Source organism: Rhinichthys klamathensis, unplaced genomic scaffold (genome assembly GCF_029890125.1).
Source record: "Rhinichthys klamathensis goyatoka isolate OS25496 unplaced genomic scaffold, OSU_Roscu_1.1 h1tg000507l_1, whole genome shotgun sequence".
Classification (NCBI taxonomy): Eukaryota; Metazoa; Chordata; class Actinopteri; order Cypriniformes; family Leuciscidae; genus Rhinichthys; species Rhinichthys klamathensis.
Window position 1 is genome coordinate 114,914 of NW_026606988.1, and position 12,075 is coordinate 126,988.

General features: G+C 38.4%; 1 protein-coding gene across 2 annotated transcripts; it reads right to left on the reverse strand.

Moving 5' to 3' along the window:
• Nucleotides 1-264: 264 nt before the first annotated feature.
• Nucleotides 265-11,805, reverse strand: dcaf7 (ddb1 and cul4 associated factor 7). Of its 2 annotated transcripts, none has more exons than XM_056238090.1 (7): nt 11,302-11,805; nt 10,770-10,928; nt 9,469-9,580; nt 2,090-2,208; nt 1,753-1,962; nt 1,546-1,663; nt 265-475 (listed from the first exon to the last, which is right to left on the reverse strand). In XM_056238090.1, the coding sequence occupies exons 1-7, from the start codon at nt 11,437-11,439 to the stop codon at nt 303-305; spliced, it is 1,029 nt and encodes a 342-aa protein (XP_056094065.1). In that variant the 5' UTR covers nt 11,440-11,805; the 3' UTR covers nt 265-302. The 2 variants fall into 2 exon arrangements, with proteins under 2 accessions (XP_056094065.1, XP_056094064.1); XM_056238089.1 differs by having other exon boundaries at nt 265-478.
• Between the last annotated feature and the right edge of the window lie 270 nt (nt 11,806-12,075).

A 12,075-nucleotide genomic window follows, 5' to 3' on the forward strand; every position in this document is an offset into this window, starting at 1 on the left:
CAAGAATCATAGTAATTACAGATGTGTTTAAGATCCCATGATGAGGACTCTGGGACAGCAGGTAGGAAAACAGACCAATATAATGTGCAGAAACACAGATACTCATTCACGCCGTCTCATTCTTCCAGACAAAAGTTGTACACACATTGTTCAGACCGTTGTTCCCATAGGCCCGTTCATATCGTTTCCCGCTTGAAATCTCTAGACCTCAGGAACTTTAGAAAACAAGTCTCTGCTTTATTAAAGACCCTTTCCCAGCGATGCCCCCCACAGGAAGCACAGGGGCACTTTAAGCCTCGGCTCTACACCCTCAGGATCTCCAGACAGTTGTTGTAGCAAATGGCGATCCAGTCGGGCTGAGTGGAGGCCCACTGTACGTTGTTGATCTCTCCCTCGGCCGTGTAGGCCAGGATGGGGTCCTCGATGGCCCGCGGCATCTGCTGGATGTCCCAAATCAAAGCCTGGTGATCGTCCGCTACAGTGGGATTTAAAAGAAAAGGGGGGCCAGGTAAAGAAGACTTATAATGAAACAGCACTGTCACGGCTGCTACAGTCTTAAGGCTGTTCACACCAAGGACAAAAACTATAACGATTCAGTTATAAAAATCTAAAATCATTCTAAATATAAAAGAATAGCATTAGAAATAGTCCACACCACAACTATATCGATAACCGTATATAGAGAAACGAAATCGATGGAATCACTTTCAGATTTCAATTTAGCCAAGCTGATGAACAACGAAAACATTGACAGCCAATCAGAATCCATCCTGCTTTAAAGAGCTTGAGCTTTTAAATTTGCAGCCCACAAAACTGCAGCGCACGCTTAGAATAAACAACGAAATTGTCCGCTGATGTGAACACTAATATAGATATCGTTACAGCTATCGTTCTTGGTGTGAACGGACCTTTATACTGACGCAACAAAAACATCAACAATAAGGATAACAGAACTGACACATTCCCTATCGGACCATTCATATTTTAATATTATTTGAACATTTAGTCCAAATAGAATATACTATTATTAACGCAAATTGTATACACAAACACCATTCAAAAACTGGTTTGTAAGATGTTTTAGTGTTTTTGAAGTCTCTTATGTTCACCAAGGCTGCATTTATTATTTGATCAAAAATACAGTAAAAACAGTAATATTGTAAAATATTATTACAATTTAAAATTACGGGTTTCTATTTGTATATATTTTAAAATGTAATTTATTCCTGTGATGGTAAAATGAATTTTCAGCATCATTAATTCAGTCATCAGTGTCACATGATCCTTCAGAAATCATTCTTATATGCTGATTTGATGCTCAAGAAACATTTCTTCTTATTATCAATGTTGAAAACAGTTGTACTGCTTAATATCAGGATCATTTGAAAAATTAAAAACGTTCTTGATCAAATTAATGCATTCTTGCTGAATAAATGCATTTATTTATATATATATATATATTTATATATATATATATATATATATATTCATCCACACACATACTGTATTGTAGTATGTGTGCATGTGAACGGGCTGGTTTCTAACCTGCTGTACATATGTGGCAGGAGGAGTGTGGCGCCCATGCGATACCGTTCACACAGGCACGATGATTATTGAGCCGAGCCACTGGCGTGCACGGCACACGCACGTCCAGAATCACCACCTGACAATAATACAACAGCAAAAAGTGAGGGACATGAGTAAAGATGAGGACAAATGTACTAATAAAGTAAAATGGACTAAAAGAGAGACCTCCATGCCATCCATGGCCATAGTAGCCAAGTAGTTGGGGTCCTGTTTGTTCCAGCACAGGCGCAGCAGCGGGTGGTGTTGAGGGTCCTCATAGATGATGGTGCTGTGCTCCAGGTGCCGCAGATCAAACATGCGCACAGATCCGTCGGCTCCCACAGACGCAAACATATCCCGACCGCCACCCGCACGGCTGAATGCGATGTCATACACCTTAAAGCCAACAAAAATGCTTGATTTATACAAAGAAAGCAACAAAGTACACAAAAGTAGAGTGATAGAAAATGTCCCGCCAGTTAAAAGATGAGAATCTGAAGTCCTAAGGTGAATTTTTACTCACTTCCTTGTCGTGAGCGATTAGCTGTGTTTTGACATGGCCTGACACCAGGTTGACCCTTCCCAGAACCTGTCCTGTCTCTAAACCCCAGATCGTGCAGGTGGTATCAATACTAGAGGTGCCTGAAAAAACAGAAAACACACACATACATGACGACAACCTGATAGTATTTAAAAAAACCAAACAAAAAAAAAAACCTACCAAACAACAGTGTTAAGTATTATTTATACTATTGGTGTGTTGGGTAGCACTGTCGCCTCATAGCAAGAAGATCCACGGTTCGAGCCCCGGATGAGCCAAGAGTCCTTTCTGTGCGGAGTAAGACTGCACGATTTGCGATAACTCATTAAATAATGCAATTTTCGCTATGATAATGCTTAAAGTGAGATTTAAATGATGAAAATAAACTTAAATTATATTTAAAATGATATAACCAACATACATTTTTCACATTCTTATTGTCAGAAGAAAGCATCCCTACAACTTCTGAAAGTGAACAGCAGTGTTTTACTCTAGCATAATAAGTGTAATTTTAACATCAGTGTAACCAAGGTGTTTAGGGTTTCAGGTAGGCCTACATTAGGATTATTTAACAACAGAAACTGAATAATCAAATATAAAAATAAAATGCTGCTTAATCTTCACTGTATGAATTAAATGTACACTGATTCTTATTAAAGCCACAAAAAGTTATTCAGTCAAGAGCAGTGTGTCTTTGTTTTTGGTTTATGACCCCAATTATTGCAAGCCGATGCGATATGCATATCACGAAATGTACATTTGCGATATTTTGATTTATTGCGCAGCTCTAGTGTGGAGTTTGCATGTTCTCCCTGTTGTTATGTGGACTGGACATGCCAAATTGGCTCTAGGTGTGAATGAGTGTGTGTGAGTCCCAAGCCATGTAATGAGGGTGGGGGGGAAAACCTGGCAACCTAACATATACTATTATGGTAGCTATTAATAGTAATTTTGTGTGCTTTTGTCATTTTTATTAGCTTTTCTATTAACTTTTATTATTACTTCTATTTAGCTTATAGTTTTAATAATTTTAGTACTTCAACTAAACTTATTTTAGTCAGTTACCAAGAGAACATTTATTAATGGAAATAATTTTTAATCAATTTAATCACAGCACAGCCAAACAAATAGGCTGTGACTATCTGTCTGAATTACTGAGAAGTCTAGTTTTAAATATAATTATTTTGAAGTGTTGGTGCTTAATGTAACACCATCTAATCTAGTGTAAATGATAAATCACGTTTCAGATTTGTGCTGGCTACTGTATACAGGTCACCAGGGTACCATACAGACGTTATCAAATAATTTGCTGATTTTCTATCAGAGTTAGTACTGGCTGCAAATAAAGCCCTAATTGTTGGTGATTTTAATATACATGTAGACAACGAAAAAAATGCATTGGGATTGGCATTTAAAGACATTCTGAACTCTATTGGAGTTAGACAACACATGTCAGGACCCACTCACTGTCGTAATCATACTCTAGATCTAATATTATCGCATGAAATTAATGTTGATGCCGTTGAAATTCTACAGCAGAGCGATGACATCTCAGATCATTATCTAGTCTCGTGTAAACATAATATAGCCAAGGCTGCAAAGTCGACTCCGTGTTACAAATATGTTAGACGGTCACTTCTGCCACTAAAGATCACTTTATTAATAATATTCCTGATCATTTTCATCTCCTCAGCATCCCAGATAGCTTCGAAGAACTCGATATTGCGTCAGAAACTTTTGACTCTCTCTTTTCCAGCACTTTAGACACAGTTGCTCCTTTGCGCTTAAAGGGATACTTCACCTCTGTGAAGATGAATGTGTATTTAATATTGGTCATTTATATAGTAGAAATGTGAAATTATTTTTTAAATTGAAGCATTCTAGACTGAAAGGCAGAAAATGTATTTTTTCATCATGTGGCTGAAAGACAACAACTCCCAGAATGCACTTGCTTTGCTGCCCTTACGAGGCCACTCTCAAACCACGCCTACCGGTTACAGGCGGCAGAATCCGAAAAATGGATACAACTAGGCTTGCTTTGATACATCGTGAGTTATTTTGATAAATTTCCATCGAAATGGTTCTAAATTGCGTTGTACCGGGATGTACTAGCCTAATGTATATAACACAACTTAGACTTTCACATTAAAAATATGATGCAAGGCAGGACCATGTCAACAGAGTAGCTTAGTAGCTCTGCATATGAACTGTTTTCCTCCAATTGAAATCACTATTTCTCTAAGCTAATACATTATCTAGGCTAATCCATACTCTAGTAACATAAAAAGGTTTATAAAAAGAACCACAACCAATGTGAGTTATAACTTTTAATTAAAAAAATAATTAATATTAACACTTTTACACTCAAAGCTCTGCGGATTCAGCGATCTCGCCCAGAAGAAAAGATTCGCGACAGCAATAGGACTCTATCTGTTACCATAGGCGCACAGCGAGAGCACTGACACGGCGCCAGTCCGCCTCAGCTCGAGTCTGGTCGGGCTCAGGTCTCGCTCCGGCCGCCTCTTGTTCCTCCATCTCCCGCAACTGTTTATCGCTGTATTGCGGCTCGTACAGGTAGCCGCGAGCATCAGATTCTCGCAACAGATCTTCGAAATCCCCTTCTGCCTTCTGCCATCGTGATTAGCCTACTATACAAACTTTCTACACATACCAAGAGGCAAGAGCCTGTTAGCTTAGCTTCTACAGAAAGATGGCTGACACTATCTTTACATTCTGTGAGTGAGATCCCGCCCCATATGGGCGTGGTGAAAACACATGCGGAACACTGGCTGTAGTCTTTAGCCTCTGGCACAAAAATCCTCCGATGACGCAAAATGACGTCATCGGAGGATTTTTTCCAGACTAAAAATTCATTTTTCTCTCATATCAGGGGGATATGAGGGGGGGAAGCAGGGTAATTCGAAAATACTACTAATTTTCTACTGATACAAAGCTTAATGCTAAATCCTGAAGTGCAGCAGGCGTAATGATATGACGCAGCGCCTGAAAATAGTTCCGTTGTGTTGACGGAAGGTGGCCTATTTTCAGGCGCTGCGTCATATCATTACGCCTGCTGCACTCATGGTACGGCATTGAAGTTTCTTGATTACTACGCAGGAATGAGAGTATAGTTCCTAGCCATACCAGCCTAGGAAATCGCAACTTTACATTTTCCGTCGGTCTTAGTGCACGATGTAACTACAGAAGAGTCAAGTTTTAAATAGGAAAAATATCAAAACTCTTTGGTCATTTTTTTTTTGAGAAATGCTAATGGTCTTGTCAACTCCAATGATGTATGCTAAGCTATGCTAAAAGTGGTACCGCCAGAACCGGAGATCGGCTGAATGGATTTTTATAGAAGTAAAAAAGACTGAGTTGTATTCAGTTACCATTTAGCTGCATTTCTGTTTTTAGCCAGTGGAGAAAGGGGACAGTTTGATGTTTCTGAGAATTATTTCCCTCTTTACTTTTAACACTGAAATTTATCTCCTCATTGTTGAGGATAACAAGCTGTAAAGTTGTGTTGTTACAGTTATGTGCAATTAAGTGGATGTTTTCTGTTGGTTAATTGCATTTCTCTAATTATCTGTGTCTCTGATTTTTCAACATTGTATTGCCATTTGAATGTAAAAATTCCCTTGGCCTATGAGTCTTAGTGCATCACAATGTGCATATGTTGTTCTGCATTTACAAAATAGAATATATTGATTCCTTCAGTATGTTGTTGTAATTTCTTTATTTATTACCATAATTACTCATATTCTCCGGCCCCTTATTTTGCCTCAGTTTCATGAACTGGCCCCAATTCCAAATTAATTGAATAGCCCTGCCCTAAGCTATTGAAAGAGATGCTTCCAGAGGTCATAGATCCTCTTCTTAATATCATTAATTCATCTTTGTCATTAGGATAGGTACCAAAAACTTTTAAGCTGGCTATGATTAAACCGCTTGTTAAAAAACCTCAACTTGATCTAGAATTAGTCAATTACAGGCCGATCTCGAATCAACCTTTTCTGTCAAAGATACTAGAAAAGACAGTATCCTCACAACTATGTTCCTTTTTAGAAAGAAATGGTATCTGCGAGAATTTTCAGTCAGTATTTAGACCGTACCATAGTACTGAGACTGCTCTCATCAGAGTCACAAATGATTTGCTCTTATCATCTGATCGTGGTTGTATCTCTCTATTAGTGTTACTTGATCTTAGTGCTGCATTTGATACTATTGACCACAACATTCTTTTAAATAGACTTGAAAATTATGTTGCCATTAGTGGAATTGCATTAGCATGGTTTAAATCATACTTATCTGACCGTTATCAGTTTGTAGCAGTAAATGAAGAGATGTCTTATTGATAAAAAGTTCAGTATGGCGTACCACAAGGCTCAGTACTAGGACCATTGCTGTTCACTCTGTACATGCTACCCTTAGGAGATATCATTAGGAAGCATGGCATTAGTTTTCACTGTTATGCTAATGATACTCAGCTCTATATTTCTTCACACCCTGACGAAACTTACCAATTCACAAAATTAATGGAATGCATAGCTGATATAAAAAATTGGATGACCAGTAATTTCCTACTACTTAATTCTGAAAAAAAAAAACAGATTCTAATTATTGGACAAAAAACGTCCTCACATACTAACTATACTGTCTAACACATGATGGTCTTCGTCGTAGGTCATCAAGTCTTCGTCGTCGGTTAGAAACCTGGGTGTGTAATCTTTCATTTGAAAGTCACGTGAATAGTATATGTAAAAACTCATTTTTCCATCTTAAAAATATATCTAAATTACGTCATATGCTCTCAATGACAAATGCAGAACAGTTAGTTCATGCGTTCATGACCTCAAGGCTAGATTATTGTAATGCTTTTATGGGTGGTTGCCCTGCACGCTTAATAAACAGACTACAGCTGGTCCAAAATGCAGCCGCTAGAGTTCTTACCAGAACCAGGAAGTATGACCATATTAGCCCGGTTCTGTCAACACTGCATTGGCTCCCTATTAAACATCGTATAAATTTTAAAATATTGCTGATTGCTTACAAAGCACTAAATGGTTTAGCTCCGCAGTACTTGAGCGAGCTCTTAACGCATTATAGTCCTTCACACCTATTGCGATCTAAAAATTCTGGCCAGTTGATAATACCTAGAATATCTAAATCGACTGCTGGCGGTAGATCCTTTTCCTATTTAGCACCAAAACTTTGGAACAGTCTTCCTAACATTGTCCGGGAAGCAGACACACTCTGTCAGTTCAAATCTAGACTAAAAACACATCTCTTTGACCTAGCATACACATAACACAATAGACTTCTATAATTCAATGTTAGGCTGCATAGATTAGGTCAGCCAGATACGGGAACACTTCCCATAAATCCTGATGTACTCGTTACATCATAAGAAGAATGGCGTCTACGCTAATATTCTACATGCTAATAGTCTCTCTGTTTATCCCGAGGTTTACCGCAGTCCGCCGGATACAGGCCGTATCCGGATCTGATGAAGGACCTGCCTGGACACGACGACAACGCAGTCCTTAAGTGTCAACTAGTCTCTCCCCTGTGAAGGCCTCCTTCCCTTCCCCTCACCTTTGTACTAGGGATGTGAATTTCTGCCAAAAATGCCATTCGAAAATCGAGGAGCAAAAGTCGATTATCGTTCGAAAATCAAAAAAAAAAAAAAAAAACGCACAATAACAGAAAGGGAGGCCAATTATATCTTTAGCGATTTATCTTCAAAAATACTGTTTATTATTCGAACAATTAACATGTTTTCGTCGTTTTTTTTAACATACCGGTAGTTAACATAGAAGAAAGAAAAAAAATAAGCACGACAGTCCGTTTTTGCATCGCCAAACCAGATGCTCGTTAGATAAAAAAAAAAAGTCATAATGATTTTATGCAAACCTGCCTTGTTACTGCAAAAGCCTACTTTTTAAACAAATTAGTTTCAATCAAAACTATTCGTGTGCCACTGCGCAATACACACACACACATTACCGCGGGATGGCGGGTGTTCATTTCATAAACTGGACAATGGTAGCTTATTTAATGTAGCCTATAAATTAATGTATATGTCCAAAAAACGGATAATGTCATCATACTTGTAGTGCTATCGTCGAGTAATAATCTGTTTGGTTGTAAAATGTATTACCTGAATGAAATGAACTACAATGTATCGTCCTGTGGAATCATTCATTCACAGACATCATATGAAGATGTTCAACTAGATCTTCATCGCTGGCAAAAATATGATGCATTTGCAGATTTGCTTTCACTAGACTAAACTGTAGGTCCACGGCCACTTCATCCAACACTCTTGATGTTCTTAAATCTTCCTGTTACGACTCTGTGTCGAGTGTGAATTGAAAGCGCTTCAGACGATTCAGTGCGCGAGGAACTGAACAGATCATTCAAACTGATTCGCGAACCGATTTAGACAGATCTGCCAACTTGTTTGATGAAGTCTTTGAACAGAATCGACTCAAAAGAGTGATTCATTTGTGAATGGAGCATCGCTCATGCCCATAAAAAAGACACCGCGCGCTTGGAATAAACTATGCATTTAACAACATGTATTGCATTAAAATAAAGTAACGAGAAGAACGTCGCCCAACGTAGTGAAGTAAATGTAGCCTACTTTGTTACTACCATAGACGGTTACTACTACCATAGACAGTAAAGGTTAGTCTACTACCCACCACTGTTGGGCGCAGAGTTAACGGTCATGACAATGCTTCTTCTGTTGTTTGTTTACACTATGTATAAAACGCTGGTATCCTAGATCGCGCAGGAGGGGGTTTCATTCATTTTAGTGACACCTTGTGTCCCCGACACGAAAATACCCTGCTGCGCGATCTGTGACAGTAGGCGCGCCGTCAATTATGTCACATTGGAATTGTGCGAAAATATAACGATATTCGAATAAACAATTTTATGATCGAATTTCGAACGCAGTTCGACTATTCGAAGATCGCGACTCATCCCTACTTTGTACAGATAAAACGTTGTCGGGATAATTCCGGTTCACGTGGCTACGCGGAAGCGATGGCTTGTACCTTGGATCCTATTTTATGGTTTGCGTTCTCGAGCCACCAGGCACTGTTTTGTGCAAATGAGCGGCCGGATCGCATTAAGGGTTTTCTGTGAGAACAGTGTCGTGTTAGCGGGCTGAAGTGAATCAATCAAAACTAACTTTAGCAGGACAATAACTTTATTCTAGAGCTGCTGTAAAGCCAAAACAATCTCTGTTACTTTAATTCCCTATTATCACTGTAAAGCTGCTTTGAAACAATCGATATTGTTAAAAGTGCTATATAAATGAAGGTGACTTGACTGACTACATGTTCTCTTACCCAGAAGATTGGGGTCCACTTCATTCCAGTCAAAAGAGGTCAGAGGTGCGCAGAAATCAGAGTTCTTGTTATTATTCAGGAGACACTCCAGACGAGTCTCCGTGTCATTCACCTGACAACAAGATACAGACAGTTCACTTCATTTAAGTGTTTGTGTTTCTACAGTTCTGCTTCACAGTATTAAAGCTAGAGAGTCTTTGATCATTGAAAGTTAAATTAAAATAAATTTTACTTTCTTAATACACATTCCTAGTCTTATTGTGAACAATTCATCAATTCATTTATTTGAAATATGAGACCTTTCACCAAGAAATCAATTACAGATGGATTTAATCAAGTCCTGACCAATAAAGCCCCACAACATAGAAGTAAATGGGTTGTGAACATAATTTCATGTTCACTTTAAATTTAATAATCGATCTTTAAATCATAAGACATTTCAATGTCATATAAGTCAATGTGTAATGCAATTTGCAACTTCTGTCATTTGAATTACTTCAGAGTGAAACAATATTCAGCAAAAAACAGCTATTTGCCTATTGCACAAGTGACGTAAGTGGAAAAGGAAAGTTGTATCAGAGGAACAGAATATATAATTAAGTAGAATTTTTAAAACTTTTTTGTTCAGTTTATATTAGGCGTCTTTACTTACATTATAAAAAATAATTGTTAGGTACAATGTACTTATTGTGTTCATATTTTATTGCAAATCACTTTTGCTGCTATTAAGGTGGGATACGGGTAAGGTTAGAGACAGGTTTGGTGGTATTGGTAGGTTTAAGGGTCAGTTAAGTTGTAAGGCAATGGTCAACAAATTACAAACAAATTAATTACAGCTGTAATAACAATGTACTTTTATTTTAAAAAACACCTCCAATGTATAAGTGTACTGGTATAAGTGTCTTTTATAGAAATGCCGTATTGTAGTTTAAAAAAAAATTTATATCTTATATTTTTATCTACTTATATTTTTGTATGTATCCATTTTATGTATGTTGCATGTTATGTCTGTGCCTTCTGAATGGACCAAGAGTCTGGAAATAAAAGTTGATGGTGATGATGAATGTAAAATTTATGTACACACAATAAGTGTGTTGTATCAAAAGATTAATTCATACATAGTAGATAAAGCCACTTAATATAAAGTGGGACTCCAATGTGTTGTGCATTGATGAATGTTCAAGACCAGGGACATGCATTGATATGCATTTTCATCTGATGTTGTCTTGAAGTTCAGTCATTCATTACTAAAGTCTGAATATGTGTAACAGAAGAGTGTCTGCATGGTTCCCATAGCGTACCCTCCATATGCGCAGATAGTCTCCGCTGGTGGCCAGCAGGTCTGGATAGACGCCCTTGGTGTCGGGGATCCACATGATCTTGGTGGTGGGGTATGGATGATCGAAAGTGTTCCTGCATACAAACTCTGAGCTCTCCTCCTCAAGACCCACCAGCTGGACCTGAACATCACAAAACAAACAGCTGATGTCCACATCACATTGAATCTACTGGATTCATGATGTACGAGTTTCTGACAGCTGTCAAACCAGGACTCACAAACAAGATACAAATAACAGTTTGGTTAGTTATTTTAAAGCAATCAGGCAAAACACTTATGACTTATGTTCAAGGAATACATTTGTGCTCTATGGATGTCATCCATGTCAAACACTCTGTTACTGGGCATTACTAAATCCCGTTCATCTGCACCCATACACCATGTTATTATGCATTTTCGAGTACACTTCTCTATATGATAGGATGTCAGCAGCCATAAGAACACAGAACAAAGTAGAGATATAAGGCAGAGCGATCTGGGATCTCTTGGTTCACCTTGTTGTTGTATTCCTCGACGAAACTGCCGAGCGCCAGCCTAAAGCGTTTGTCGGGTCTGACGCTCCAGTTCATGGCATAGACGGTCCATGGCGCCTCGTATTTGTAAATCTCTTTTCGTTTACCGTGTAACGACATGTTCCAACCCCTTGAACAGGTCGGCGAAAAGCAGTATTTAGAATAAGGTCGTAACGAATAGCTAGATTTGCACCGATCGCTGAAAGAGGCTCTTTCAGCGAGAAATATAGTCTCGGGTTTGTGCAGCGAGAGACAAAGAGAATGTCATAACAATCTCCCTCCGCAACGGCCGCGAAAACGAAGAGCTGCGTTCTCACTGCGACGACACAAAACCTACTTAATCAAACACACAGATTACCATTCAAGATTGTGTGTAGCTAAAGGCCCATGTTTTTGCTGTGTCCCAACGGTTTAAATTCTAACTTAAGAAAGCCCTAAATAGGCCCGACCTCTCAACGGCGCATTTGGTCTGAGGATGTGAGTGTTTCAAAATAAAAGTCCCTTATAGAAAATGGGGTCTGAGCGTTGGGGTTATTTATAGATCTATGTTGCTAGTTGACAATTTTACTCTCACATCATTTAGGGCAGGTTTTTCTGAATTTTCAGCGGTCCCCTTTAGCCTTGCAAAGCAAGTGTGCAATAGATATCTGGCTGTGGCTCTAGAGATAGATTAAAGTAGTTAAAAAACACAAAAGAACAATATTTAAAATCCTATTAATATTATTGCTTGGGATTATTTAATAATGCATACTTTTT